General features: G+C 41.2%; 1 protein-coding gene and 1 long non-coding RNA gene across 10 annotated transcripts in view; one reads left to right on the top strand and one right to left on the bottom strand.

The window, feature by feature from the left end:
* The window catches only part of LOC111872062, a 38184-nt gene extending 26869 nt beyond the window's left edge, over positions 1-11315 (bottom strand). For both annotated transcript variants that reach the window (XR_002844164.2, XR_004513859.1), the window contains exons 1-2: positions 11033-11315; positions 8877-8952 (exon numbers count right to left, since the gene is read on the bottom strand). This is a non-coding gene — a long non-coding RNA (uncharacterized LOC111872062). The remainder of the gene's footprint in view (positions 1-8876; positions 8953-11032) is intronic.
* The window catches only part of LOC111872061 (nuclear protein MDM1), a 127546-nt gene that overhangs the window by 5744 nt on the left and 106178 nt on the right, over positions 1-15624 (top strand). For 7 of the 8 annotated variants that reach the window (XM_033754499.1, XM_033754503.1, XM_033754500.1 and 4 more), the window contains exons 2-3: positions 385-472; positions 4748-4807. In XM_033754499.1, coding sequence (XP_033610390.1) covers positions 385-472; positions 4748-4807 — 148 coding nt within the window. Of the gene's footprint in view, positions 1-384; positions 473-4747; positions 4808-11460; positions 11563-15624 lie in introns of those variants that run through there. The other variant, XM_033754506.1, reaches the window with a different exon arrangement.

Below are 15624 nucleotides of genomic sequence, written 5' to 3'. Positions count from 1 at the left end.
TACGGCACGTAAAAGATCCTCATATCTCTAGGAGACCTCTGAGCAAAATTAGGCAACAATTTCCCGCCCAGGTAATTTTCAGTGCCTCTGGTAGATGGGGGAAATAACAGGTACCGACGGCCGACCTCGTTGGCTGAACGGGGCTGATAGCACGCACCAGTATCGGTAGGGTATGGCGACAGTAGAAATTAAAGGGGGACGCACAATGGACCAATAACTGGTCTAAGTGCATGGGGAAACCCACCCCCTCTAATAATAATAATAATAATAATAATTCAGGTGTACGAGATTGAAAGTTGGAGTTGACCAACGGAACATTCTGATACAAACAAATTTTTGGTTGTAATTGGTTGAGATTTGATGCCGATTTTTTTGTGATTGCAGCTTCATTCGGAGTACAGGAGCACGTACAAATGGCATGAATACGTGGGGCAGGAAGTGGTGCACCGCCCGCCACAACCGTCCGCCTCAGGTTAGTGTCTCCCGCTCTCATAGTTACAGACCATCACTCAACTGAATCGTCAAACTTCAGCGCTTTCATACACAAGCAACAACTGAATGGGTACTTGTGCACTGAGACGTCATTGTTGGACATCTCGGCTCATTTTCTCAAAACGGGGCCCTAGTTATATAAATTGTGCCCTCGCGTATCAGTAGTGTTTCCATAGGAATTATCTGTGTTCCTGAAAGACATTTATTGAAAAAGCATGGTTGAAACTTTACGGATAAACTCAGCATTTGTCATAAACCCATGAAACGGTACGTGAAGAACATTTAATCTCTTGGTTCAGCATCGAACCAAGGACCTTCCGAACGAAACCAAAGTGACGTAGAATGGAGCCAGTATGTTATATAAGTGGATAATATGGTCAAGATTTATGTTTTATTAAATTAATTCGTGAATGTCAGTTGAATGGACGCTTTCAGTTATTTGAAATTGATATCATTTCGTTAATTAAAAGTAAACTCATTCAATGTTCTTTGTATCGATGGAATGATAAACCTAAACAATATCTGAATAATGGTGCTTGGAAAATGAAACCAATTTTACGAACTCAAAACTGTTGTCTCTCATGGAAAATACTGTCTAAGGGAAGATCTTTTGTTTGACTCATAAAAGCCAGTAAAATGTAATTTCAACAACAAAATCTTTTCCGATAGATCTGTTTAAATTAAATAATTGCAACAAGCATTTAAAAAATTCCATATCCGTACACGCCGACGCGTGGCCTGCCTCTGCGCGGCACAGGTGCAGTTCGTTTGTGCAAGATGCATATAGTCCAGGCGCGTGCAGCGTAAAGTCATAGGTCACCCGTGACGTATGCATGCGCATGCGCTGGGAGCACTGACTGCGGAGCAGCGGAGAAGTTATCATGTTCAGTTTACGACAATATACAGTATATGCGAGTGCTATTCGGAAAGGAACTACTTTATTGAAAGCTTATTGTATGAGCGGAAGGGAGGTGGCGCATGCGTGGTAACATCACACGACTCATTGCCTTGTAAACCATCACATAACTGATCACCTAGTGTTTGTTCTTGTCTCTACAGAGTGAGTTATGATGCGTCCTGTGATTGATAATCCCGTCAGCTGCGAAAATCGCCCTGTTATCCGCTTTCTTCGCGATAAAAACATGAGTGCCGCGGAAATACATCGTCAATCATGAGCGGCGGTTTATGGCCAAAATGTAATAAACGAAGGAACCGTAAGACGATGATGTAGAATGTTCGAAGATCGGTGAATAAATGTTCACAATGAAGAGCGAAGCTCTCGGCCATCCATAGTGAGTGACAATCTTGTTCAACGTGAAAGATGGCGCTTTAAAGTTTCGGAACCTTAGTGTGGATTTCCACAAATATTACCCACTCTTGTCTACGATATTACCATTGCTAGGCTAGGCTATCACAAGTTGTGCGCGCATAAAACGCAGAAAATTGCTTCAAATTTGCATTTTTAAAGTGATACCACGAAGATGGAGATGAATTTCTCAGTCACATAATAAAAACAACAGGCAATGGAACCTGGATTTCATTTGTGAAAGTTGAAACCAGAGGAGCAGCCAACGCAGTGAATGAAAACATATTCATCAAATAAGCTGAAAAGGTTTAAACAAATACTGTCTGCCTGTCATAAAGCTGATGGCAACTGTTTTCCTGGACAAGAGAAGATTGCTGATGGTGGAATTCACAAAACAAGTGACCACAATAACATCAGCATACATCTGCTCGCACAAGAGCACTGCTGGAGCATTTCAACTGGGAGTTGTTTGACCACCCTCCTTACATCCATGATCTCCCTTTGAGCGACTACCACTTGTTTACCTACCTGAAGAACTGGTTGAGATCGCAACTGTTCAACAATAATGAGAAGTTGATAGAAGGTGTTAAAACGAGTCTGAACTCACAGAGAAAACTTGTTCCCCGATATACAAAGTGTCTCAATTCCGGCGGCGACTACTTTGAGAAGTAGCTTACACATGAAAAGCCATGCCATAACTCAGGCGGTTAGTCGCTGGCTACCAAGAGCGACGGCCCGGGTTCGAGCCCGGGTCAGGTCATGTGGGATTTGTGGTGGACAAAGTGGCACTGGGGAAGGATTTCTCTGAGTACTTCGGTTTCCCCTGCCAATCTTCATTCCACCAATTGCTCCACAATCACCATCACCTATCATCTGGGGCTGGTACAATAGGCCAAAGAGCGGCTGCAATACCAAGTGGATTCAGTCTCACCCCACTATGAATAATAATAAAAATAATAAATAAAGCATGAATATATTTGCGTATATAATAACGTTTTTGTCCTCACTGCATGTTTTGTTAACAGCTCTCCTGAGATTTCTTTCGGAATAGCCCTCTTGTGTATATGTGTGTGTGTGTTTTGTGCGCGCTCGCGTGTAATTATTGTATTATGTGCATGTATAGCACTGATGTGGTCAAGACATCACTATTTGGGATGAGGAAATAAGATGGATACTTAAAATTTTTAGTTGATTATGACAACGGAATTGCATTATTTCACGATCTATATTGCAAGCATCCCCAAAACGGAGAATATATACACCAAGCTGGTGTTGTCGCAGTTGGATGTTCCTTCGGAGATCGCGTATTAAAAAAAAAAAAACTCTAAATCCCAGCTGCTCTGTATGTATCACATTCTTAAACTTACTCAAATTCTGCGTTTTGCTTATAGAGTGTATTTATGTGTTCCGTATTATTCTCACAATAAAAAGCGACTGATTTTTTAAACGGCATTAACCGGTAGGGCTTTGTAGTGAGACGTAGTGTGTTTCCTGTGAGGTACGGAATGAATTGTTATATATTGCCTCCAGATTGTATTTATGTGTTCCGTATGGTTCTCATAATAAACAATGACGTTTCCATAAATGGCATTAACCCATTGATCTTTGTAGCGGAGGCGTAACGTGTTTCTTGTGAGGTACGGGCTGAATTTTTACATACGATTTTGAAGAAAACCAGTCTTTAAATATATAATTAAAATATTATCATACTGGTGTAAATGTATTTTTCTTGGGTGACAAATATTTTTATCTTTATGATATGCATCCTGTTGTGTGTTGTACAATAGCGTAAATGGGGCCGTCTATAGAACAATAATATCTACAAAATAAAGACAAAAATAGATACTAACGTATCAATATTTTTCATTATTATTTATTATGCATAGGTGTTGTGCTACATGTTTCGACCTTTCTTAGATCATCATCAGGCGAGTCACAATCATCAATCTAAGTTCTTGAACTGAGTTACCTTAATATGGACCCGTATTTTACAAATTAGGTTTTCATTTTTAACAGAGAATACACCTTTGTAAAATGTAACTTAATAATACACCCGAAAACTCTGGCAATTTACGATATTTCTCTAAGTTTAAGATTGTTTAAGACTAATATATTTTATAATTTGTATTTCATGTAATATGTCATTAAAATAAAATTTAATTTAAAAGTTTTTTAAATTTTTAATACAGATCCCTACTCTAATTATATTGTGACAGGTAAACCCACTGCATAGAGAAGTGTCACTTCCTAGGTAACGCATTGTCAAGACAGTGCGTGAAAATCAGCTTTCATTACTAGTCAACAGATAGCAATTACTAGGTATTTTTTTTATTACTGGTGGGGTGGGACTAAGTCCCTTGTACTGCGGCCACTTCTGGCCTACTGTACCAGCCCCAGATGATAGGTGAGGGTGATTGTGGAGCAATTGGTGGAATGAAGATTGGCAGGGGAAACCGAAGTACTTGTTGCCGTTATACAGCAACGGAATTTACTTGATTGTTGCCTGTGTATTCGTTGTCGCAGGAATATATTTACCGAGTCGTTGCCTAGCAGTGGATATATACGTAGCAATATGTTGGTTCTGGGTTGTTCCTAAATAGTCTCAAAATTGAGCTTAGGACTAAAAATAGTGTTCAGTATCGTCATGATCGTGGTTGTTGGTTGGTGGAACATGTGACGATACAATGTGAGAGGACCCTTCAACTTTCTGTCCTGTTGATTTACGAAAATGAGTATATATTCTATGTATAAGAGTTGTGTTGTATATGTAATATATTATAAAACAGTTACCTGTCTTCGTGTGCATGGTTTTACACTTGTTGCTGTCACTCCCAAGTAGTTTTGCCCTTATATCACATTTTTATCACTTGCACAGCCGGAACTACCTGACAAACCCACATACACTGCTGCTATATGCTTTATGGGCCTAATATATGTGTCTTATCGTAGGTGCCAATCCTTCTAAACTACAAACTGCAAGATCTATGGAGGAAGACAATCACGTTGCAGGTGAGTCTCTTTCTCTTCCTTACGACATATCAGGACCCTGAATGTTCAGTGCGATCATCTGAGAGCCTGCCGAAAATTGCCGAGACGCCCAGGCCCTGCCCTGTCAGGTACACCAGAAGAGAACTTCCAGAGGAATCGCCAAGCCCGTATAACAACAAATCAGAAACAAAACCCATCCGGGTTTTATGAAATATCATAAATACCCCGTTTTCCACATTCACTTTTCGAAGTTCATTTTCGGAAATGAAGAAAATTTTAAATCTTAAATTTGAAAGAGGAATTCTAAAGGAGAATGTTCAAGACTAACACCGAATTCTTTCCAATTTCTATTCATTGAGTGACAGCCTCTGTGGTCTAGTTCAGAGTTCGATTCCTTGCGCTACCAGGTTTTCATTGTGGCACTATGCTACAAGCCGGAAGGTCGTGTATTCGAGCCTCGATGAGTTGGATTTTTTTAATTGACCTAACCCTTCCAGCCGCACTATGGCCCTGGGGTCGACTCAGCCTCTAACAGAAATGAGTACCAGGAATCTTCCTGGGGTTAAAAAGTGGCAGATGTGTAAGGCTGACAACCTTACCGCCATCTGTGAGCATATTGTCTAGAAAATATAGGGCCCTCAACATTTCACAACCCTATATGTCTTCAGTGTCCGTTACAGAGATAGCTTTACCTTTTGTTTTTTACATTACAGTGAGGAATTATCTTATCTTATCACTTTCCACATAAATATCATACACAACACTAGTTTTTTTCCAGTGTGTAACTCACACTTGAAATTTCGACACAGGAAGTAACACACCTGAGTAAATGACTGCATATCACACACGTCAGGTGAAGTAACAGACAGTAACATTATATGGTTCGAGATTTATACGAGTAAGCACAGCGTACGAACTAACTTCACGGTGGCTTTTCAATGACTGGGGATAAACTTGAAGAGAAATTGTTTTCCGTTCCGCTACAAGCCCGAATTCCCCGTGCAACGACTCAAAGGGCGGACCGTCTGTCTTTTCTGAACCTGCTCGGCTTGCCGGTTTGCAACAGAGAGAAAGATATCCGAATTGTATAACTAAATTCATCGAGGTGCATGTTCGGACGGACTGCCATGCACTTCTGACACGTGATCTAGTCAATTGGCTTTTTCACTTCTGGGAACCCTGACAGTTGAAACACTGGCCTTCAGTGCCACGTCTCCTTTTCCCGATTTACCTGAATGACTTCTCTAGCCCTCACTGGTGAAGAAATAAAGCTGTTAGCGCGGGGAATACAAATAATAAGTAATAAAAGAAAACCTTAAAAATATTTCTACTCATGCCACACTACCTACCACCCTTCTGGGTCATTCGTACAAAAATATCTAATGTTCTCTGATACACAAGACCGCCTCTGTGGTCTAGTGGTCACAGTTCCTGGCTACAGATCCAGAGGTTCGGGTTCGATTCCCGGCGCTACGAGATTTTCTGAGAAGTGGTGGGTATGGAACGGGATCCACTCAGCTTCGTGAGAATACCTGAGGAGCTACTTCAAGCAAATAGCGGCTCCGGTCTAGAAAACTGAAATTAACGGCAGTGGGGATCCGTTGCGCTGACCTCGCAACACCCTCAAGCCGCTAAAGTTGGCACTAACTTCACCGACAAGTGGCGGTCGCTCGGTCGGTATAGTTCATTTGCGGACTACACGCCACGGAGTTTCAGTTTCTCTGATACACCCCTGTTTTTTATTCTACTTCTTTGAAGCTAATGGATCAGTTTCGAAATCCAGGTTAGTGAGCTTGTCCTAGTCCCTAATCTAGCCAATCTGCTTTGCAAGAACTGACGAAAAATTGTATGGTATTTCCGTCTTCAAAATTAACGAGAAAATGTCTACATTATCAGCCACTGTGCAGAGAATGGCGTGTTTCAGAAACACGAAATTAATCCTTATTATAATTTTCAAGATAATTACAGATGAATGAACCTGAAAAGAACAAATCGGGTTTCTTCCAGTGGGTGCAGAACGCACTGAGTGGTGACCTTCCCTTCCCTATAAAACTATGATAAACTACGGAGGCATAATCTCCGTTATTGGTTGACTGAGCACACAAAATATAGAAAACTAATAAACCTGAATGCTGCAGTTTCGCTGGCACTATCATTATGTTCTGATATCATGTAGGAACATTTCACTCGTAATTTTCTCATAAATTGTTTGATAGAAATGTGAAAGGGGTAAACTAACTTAAACTTGGCCGTGCCATAGCTCAAGCGGTTAGTCGCTGGCTTCCCATCGCGGCAGCAGGGGGTTCGATCCGGGTCAGGTAAAGTGGGATTTGTGGTGGACAAAGTGGCGCTGGGGCAGGTTTTCTCCTAGTACTTCGGTTTACCCTGCCAATCTTCATTCCACCAATTGCTCCACAATCACCCCCACCTATCATCTGGGGCTGGTACTATAGGCCAGAAGTGGCTGCAGTACAAGGGACTTAGTCCCGCCCCACTAGCAACAAAGAAAAAAACTTAAACTTGCTCATATAAAGCCTTTTTCTACCCTTGGAATAATTTCCTTCACCCTCAGTGCAATTATCCCATCGTATTTTACAAGTATGACAAGCAGAAAATTATTCTTCATGGCGTTTGTATATATTTACTTACCTATTTATGGTTTATTTAACGATGCTGTCAGTACCCGAACTTCATATAAACCAGAGAGTGTATTGTGTATAAAAATTTGAGTATTTTTGATACTGTGATTCTCTGCGGTCTAGTTGTCAGCGTTACTGGCTACAGATCCATAGGTCCGGGTTCGAATCGCGGAGCTACCAGATTTTCTGAGAAGTAGTGGGTTTGGACCGGGGTTCACTCAGCCTCATGAGGATAATTGAGGAGCTATTTCAAGGAAATAGCGGCTCCGGTCTTGAAAATCGAAATTAAAGGCCGTGGGGATCCGTTGCGCTGACCAAGTGACACCCTCTATCCGCTAAAGTTAGCACTAACTTCGCCGACAAGCGGCGGTCGCTCGGTCGGTATAGTTAGCGTGCAGACTACAGGTCAAGTAGTTTTTTCAATTGTGTTTAAATTTCTCTACGATTGTAATTCTTGTCTGCCTGCCCCTCGTTTTTGTTACTGTCAATATTACATATAGCAACAGACCCACTTTTTTAAAGTCCTTAGATCATGAACCTGATCCTATCTTCCTGCTCTTCGGCTGGCTGTCTACAACAGTCTTCATGTGGAACAGACATTTCACAATTTATTTCATCAGTGAAGCTGTGTACTCACATATATCTGTCGAAAGGTAGGCCTCTAGTACAAACTCCGTGGTTTTAACTTCAAAGAAGTAGACTAAAAAACAGGGGTGTATCACAGATACTGAAACTCCGTGGCTTGTAGTCCGCAAATGATTTATACCGACCGAGCGACCGCCACTTGTCGGCGAAGTTAGTGCCAACTTTAGCGGATAGAGGGTGTCGCATGGTAAGCGCAACTGACCCCCACGGCCGTTAATTTCAGTTTCCTAGACCGGAGCCGCTATTTCCTTGACGTGGCTTCTCAGTTGTCCTCACGAGGCTGAGTGGACCCCGTTCCATACCCACCACTTCTCAGGAAATCTGGTGGCGCCGGGAATCGAACCCGGACCTCTGGATCTGTAGCCAGGAACTCTGACCACTAGACCACAGAGGCGGTGGGTAGGGCTCTAATAGTTACAATAACTGATAAAGTTTAGTAACTTTCACTGTCAAATTTGTCTAATAATAGTGTCATATAAATTTGCATGTTGTGACCTTCCGTAATGTAACATACAAAAAACAAGTTCCTTTGATGTTTCATTCTTAAATTCGAGATCTGACGTTGCAGTTATATTTATGAGTCAGGAACGTAAAATGTCGCTTTAGTGCACGAAAGTAAAAGGCAGTATATATAATTTACGGTGCATATTAAATTTAATTCCTGCATTATGTCTGTGTATTGCATCAGTGTTCTGGTGCAGTCCTTTCATAGAATGTGTACCAGGGATGTCACCCAGATGTTTCTGATTCGGGCTATAACTACTGTTTTCACACTTTCTTGTATATCCAACACATGCTCTACTTACGTCATGAGGTCCTTTTATATAAACAACTTTTCGGCTTCTTCCTTTATCCCTTATCTGTCTCGTGGTGTGTCACTCCCTATAAGCAAACATTTACCCATTCTGTTATTGTTATTATTACTATTATTGTTATTCTTTCTAAATATTTATACTTTATATTTCTCACTTCAAAATAACAACTTTCATTTGTGTTAATGAAATTATTATTATTATTATTATTATTATTATTATTACTTTATTATTTGTTGGTTTGTTTGCTTACTTCTCTGCATTAATGTGTTTTCCTCCAGTGCTTGCCTTTAATTGGTCTTTGGCTTTATGTTATGTTTGTTTTTTTTTTTTCATTGGCGCTACAGCCCTCATTTGGGCCTAGGCCTACCTCCATGAAACTCTCCGTTTCACATCGGTTTACTAGATCTTAGACATACGGTAGGACTCCTTGGGTGGGTGATCAGCTCATCGCAAGGCCTCTACCTGTACACAAACACAGAAAAATGCACACAAACATCCATACCCTGAGTGGGATTCGAACCCACGATCCCGGCTTCGAAGCGAGCGAAGACAGTGCATGCCTTAGACCGCTCGGCTACCGTGACCGGCATGTTATGTTTGTACATAATATAATTACTTGTATCTACACCGTGCTCTGTTTGTAATTGGCCTTATGGCTGTTGACTAGGCACATAAGTAATAAAGAATTGAATTATTATTATTATTGTTATTATTATTATTTATAGCTTCTTATTGTCCATTACAAATTTACTTGATTGATGGATACGGGCTATATCAAGAGCCAAGCAATAAACATTTACAAATTTAGACATTTACATATCTATTTCATATGATATGTGTTGAATGTAATGGCTATTGTAATCAAAATATTGAGGGCTCTGGTAAAAGTGTCTGTTATCAAGGATTTGTTTTCGCAAAGTAGGTTTTCTTCTTCAGTTTCAGCTAAGTTTCCTTGGGACGGGTCGTGTTTGAGGCAAAACTAATGGAAATATATGTACTCGGTTTGATGTCACATTTAATTCCTTTCCTTAACGTTACACTTTTTTTTTCATCTTTTCTCTGTAGTTCTGTTGAAGATTATTGCATTGTTTGACATCCAAAGTGCATCAGAGAGGTGGGGGTTTTATTATTTTTGGATAGCTTGTTCAGTTTACTAGGATTTTCTTTTTGTTGAAATATCGTACATTGTTCTCTGTTTACCTGTAATGAGTATAAATAGATCCAGTCCCTTTGGACACTTCTCCTCCATCTTTTCTTGTGAGAATGAACTTTTATCTGAAGACTGATTATCATGAAGTATATATTTATTACACATTCGAGCAGTACAGTTGTATTTGCCATCATTCTATTATTACCAGAACTGTAGACGATACTGAGTTGAACGACTATCTGATGCTAAATAGATTGTATAAAATGAAAGGTCGACTTAATGTGACAACAAAAGAACCAATCCGTAATCAACGTTACAGATGGAACTGAAGAGACACCAGTAAAATATCATTCAGAAGGCTGAGGGAGAACCGATCAATATGAAGACCCAGAAATATGTTGTGTGGTGCGCGAGACAGTCATTAAAAGAAGGCAAAAGATTTACGTCCACTGGTTGAAAATATAATCTGATATGGAATATGTGAAAACTGTTGTTTGTTAATGCATTTGTCTATGGATTCTCTTCAGTATTACCAACACAATAATATTTAATCAGTTAACACAGTAATTGCATGCTCTGAGTGGCTTCAATAACGCTGGAATCATGGGTTAGATTCGAGCTTTGGGCATAATGTATCCGGGCTTTTGTGTGTCCTAATCTATTCCCGATCGAAGAATTCCTACCTAATGTCCGACAGATGAAAAAGAACTATGGAAGAATATACCCCGTATGTGTATTTTACGTAGGTCTACCTACTCCTCGAGATTATTCACATCATATCGACCTTCGTCCATTTATTGCAAATACAAATCTATACGTACAAATTAATGTTGTTACAGGTAAAGATAAATAGATCTTCGCTTTATTTATTATTGCGTATACAATATATGAGAAAATGTTTCAAATAAAATCTTAGAACTCCATGGGGTATGTATTTTCAGGTTATGTGCCAATTTTTGGTACAATGACCCACCAGACTACATGATATAAAACCTACCAGAGTACACGGTGTCATAATCCAGAGCTCCACAGTGTAAATCTTCACCTCTGTGAACACCTCAGATGACTTAACAATAACTTATATATTTGCAGTTAAAGAATTGTGAAGTTGTATTTAACCTTCACATAAGCGCGAGAGATCGAATTCGTTTGATGCATTTGGTGTAAACAAGGCAACGGATATATGTATAATAAGAAGAGGCAGAGAATGATCGCCTACAATTCAGCCTGTAATTAAACTGAATAACTTAAGGTTCAGACAGCTGATGCTAAGAACTAAATGTTTCACCTTCGTCCAGAAATGTACCAAGCGAGCATTCACTTGCCCACGATAAACGACAGACGTAATATCATTACCGTGACGATATGTAAAGAGTTCTTGACAGTTTAATGACGTAACTCCCCTCTCCTTGTAGTGGGTGGTTCTGTTTGAGCGTGCGCATAACGCAACTGTCGCGCCTTTCCGTTGAGTCGAGGCCGGGTGATCATCTGCAGAAGAACGGCCTGTCTTCATTCACTGTTTTGCAGGTAACATTATTGCACAATGACATTTATCTGTAACTTGAGTTCTGTCATTAGTTCTAAAGGATATTGTTTAATGCTACACAAAATTTGGTTTACCTGTCTACCGGCACAAGTTATTGATTGATTGATTGATCGAGTTTTACTTCCACACTGTTAGCGCCAGGCGTATACTATAATCCATCTAACCTGTGCTATGAGGAAAGATTTGATATTCATGACGAAGGAAGGGATCCATGGCCGTCATATGCAATTTGTGTTTCGTGTGTATTCAGTGTACAGTCGTCCATATTACAACTAGTTGTCCATAAATTCTCGGTTAATGGAAGGCGTCAGTAATATTTTGTGTGACGCACCGCCCCCTGCGTTTGCCATTGTGACAAATTGGTGTGTTATGTCATATGCATGCTCCTAACTATGGTAGCAGTGTTCTGTGAAAGACTGTATCAAATATAGACAGTTACACTGTAATCAAATGGATAATACATATGCCTATGTAATTAATATTAAATTATTAATATTTAACAAACGTGCTCGCGCACTGTAACGGTTATCGCATTCGGAAGGTGTCTGGTTCGAATCCCAGCCAGACGCCTGCTATCCCTGAGAGTGTTCGTGCTTTCTCTCGCCGTCTCCAGGCACCTATCAGTGGGCTGCCATCTTTTCTTCAAATATCGTTGAATCTTCACACAGTTATATATCCCACCGCATTCGGTATCGTATAATCACATCATTCGAAACAGCTACACCCTCACAGTAACATGACCTGAAATTACGGTAGAGTGAATGGGACAGAGAATGTTGAAGCTATAGAAACTATTCTGAAATGCTTTAATGTCCATTCACTTTACATGGATGCAAGAATTAATGCCTAATTAGAGAGACAAAAGGGGGCACGCGGTAACATAGTTGGCTGAGGTGCTGCGCTACAAACAGGAAGGTCGCGCTTTCGAAACCCGATGAAGCCATTGGAATTTTTCAATTTACCTAATCCTTCCAGCCGCTCTGTGACCCTGGGGTCTACTCAGCTTCTAACAGAATTGAGTACCAGGAATCTTCCTGGGCGTAGAGGGCGGCCGGCGCTTAAGGTTGACCTCACCGCCGTCTGTGAACCGACTGTCTAGATAATGTGGGAGCCTCGACGTCTCACAACCCTATGGGCCTTCACGGCCTGTTACAGGGACAGCTCTACCTTTTTATCTTTTACCTAATTACAGACATAAAAAATCACATTTTCATTGAAACTGAAGGAACCTAAAATTCGTTAGTGTTATTTCTTTTCCACACCATATTGAATTGCCCTGCTTTCGTTAATAGACAGATAAGGATAATAATGTGAAAATAGTCTTCCTCCGTCAGACAGAACGATTTTACCTTCATCTTCCTATTTCCACATCATCGTGTATAGAGAAAATTACGGAGATGTAGATGGTACACGACTTTTAATAATAACGAACTGTAATATAGTACACAGATACGAAATATCGCATTAAGTTTAAAATAAAAATCCCCTCCCTCTAAAGTTGTTGGGCAGTTTCAGGTTCAGTTGCCAGCTCTTAGGGCGAGGGCACACCAAGGAAACTGGCAACCGCAACGCAACCGCAATTTCCGAGAACTGCGTTGCCATTTCCTCAATTTGCGCTGCTCCATTCATTAACATGTGTTCAACTCAGGCTGATAGCAATTCTCGGAAAATGCGGTTGCGTTGCGGTTGCCAGTTTCCTTGGTGTGCTCTCACCCTTAGTGTCTACCATGATGCACTTTTGGATTCCAAGAAAGGCAAGGAGTACTTTTTTTTTTAGCTAGCTCACGGAATAATAGTTTTTTCAAAGATGGTTCTTCTCTTTGGTTAGTTGTTTCGCTCGAATATCAAGACATTTGAAGACGACAAGTTAATTTGATTCACTCTTTGCTATTCAAACGAGAGGGGAGATGATTACGAGTGTTGAGTGTGAAAAGAGACGACCATAGCTTGTGTGAAGCCATTACTGTATTTTATAGTAGGATGTAGGAAAAACAAGGAACTCTGCTCATGACATCGGTTTCTTCCGGTGAAACCGGAACTGGATACAGTGTGAAAACCGGTCAGATGGTTACTCTATGAGAAATTAGTCGCTTGATTTTCAGCGAGGTCTGTGCTACATGTGTTATTTCTCATAGCTTGCGTTTTATAAGATTTCGCGTCAGCAGTTTGTTATGCAGCAAGCTGTTGAAGAAGCAACGACGTACGTTATGTGTTTTGAGAGATCCTCCCTCGTCTTATCTCGACGTTTCGGCTTCTCTGACGGGGCCTACGTGGTGTGCCTCACTCTTGTCAGGCGAATTGTTCAGCCCACAGTCGCAATCTTTCAGATTCCTAAAAGGGTCCAACATTTATCACCTTCAATGCTGTTGACATTGCAGTTGAAGCAGCGTTGTTAAATAACTAAAAAATCCCCAAAAAAATACAGCTTTCTGTTTGAAAATATGCAACTGTAATAAGGATGTGAATAATGCAATAGAAATAATGAAATTTCTTCTTTGATCTTTAATTCCCGGTTTATTTTACGGTGTTCTTGCAACTTCGTTTCTAAAGGGTGAACGATGTGACCTTTGTGAATGACGAGTTTTGAAGTTTGTCGAAAAAATTGTCTTAATCCCTTGTCAAGGCTACTCCCATAGCATATAACAGAAGGGACTAAGAAATACTGAGAAATTCTGTCACAAATGAGACCCCTAGTTAGTCAGGAATGTACGTATTTCGGACAGACGATAGTGACCTGTCTTAGGACACAATCCCAGTACTTATCAAGAGAGACTGAGATAAATGGTAAAGATATCCTTGTGCTTAACTAATTAAGCATTACACCGTGAAGACGTATGGGGGAGTGGATGTATAGAACCACGTTTTCTTGATCTCGGTACTAGTTGGAGATGAGTGATCAGAGTCACGCCTCGGCCGCTTTACCCCGGGGAAAGAGCCGCCCATACCCAGTGGATAGGATGTTGGGTGTGCCCCAGAGTCGGTCTGGACGACATGGAGAAAAGAAAATTATTGACCCTACCAGGACTCGAACTCCGACTCCTCTGTCGTCCAGCCCGTAGCTAGTCCGGGATAGCGCAGTCAGTATAGCTACTGGCCACAGGCTAGACGACTGAGGGGTCAGAGTTCGGGTCTCGTTGAGGGCAAAATTTTTCACTTTTTCACGTCGTCCAGACCAGCTCCGGTGGCCACCCAACGTCCTATATAAAGGGTACCGGGGATTCTTTCCCCGGGCTTTAAGCGGACGGGGTGTGAAGCAGACCATTCACCTCCAACTAGTGCCGAGGTCAAGAAAACGTGGATCTGTACACACACTCCCGATAAATCTTCACAGCATAGTGTTTAATTAGAGAGACTGAGGAGAACCGCGAAAAATAATAAATGAGGATATCCGGTAACCCTACCAGATTCGAACCGAGTTCTTTCGGAACACAAGTCGACAACGTTACCGGTATGTGAAGCTGCCGAGCGGAGACCTCACCCGAAGGGGTGCTGTAGCCTACACTGCGACATTGGGCAACATTTAGAGCCTTTTCCTTTTCGTACTTTTATTTCTCAGTGCTGTCTGTGAAGACAGGGTAAAGTTGTCGCTAGGCTTAATAAATTAATCATCACGCCTTGAAAATATATCGGAGAGTGGAGGTATAGCTCCACCATTCTTGACCTCGGAATTAGGTGGAGGTGAGTGGCAAGCTTCAGACCTCAGTCGCTTTACCTCTATGGAAAATGCTCCAGGTTCCCATTGGATAGAATGGTGGGTGGAAAAATCTCTTACCTCTGCTAGGAATCGAACCCTTAGGCTGGGACCACACGAGCGCACAAAATGCATCCGTTGTAACGAACGTGTACTTTATGACGGACGTTGCTGAGGACACCACACAGTTGCAGAATGCGGTGCGTAGTTTTTTGTCTACACTGGAGCCAGAAGAAAGCGTAACATTCGCTTCTCTTGTTTATTTCTACAACGGACGCATTTTGTGCGCTCGTGTGGCCCCAGCCTTAGCCCTTCACTATACTGACTGAGCTATCCCGGCCCTGCAGCGCTG

The sequence above is a fragment of the Cryptotermes secundus genome, unplaced genomic scaffold (genome assembly GCF_002891405.2).
Source record: "Cryptotermes secundus unplaced genomic scaffold, Csec_1.0 scaffold162, whole genome shotgun sequence".
Lineage (NCBI taxonomy): Eukaryota > Metazoa > Arthropoda > Insecta > Blattodea > Kalotermitidae > Cryptotermes > Cryptotermes secundus.
The sequence above is the reverse complement of the archived record's forward strand: the minus strand, read 5'-3'. Positions and strand labels throughout refer to the sequence as shown.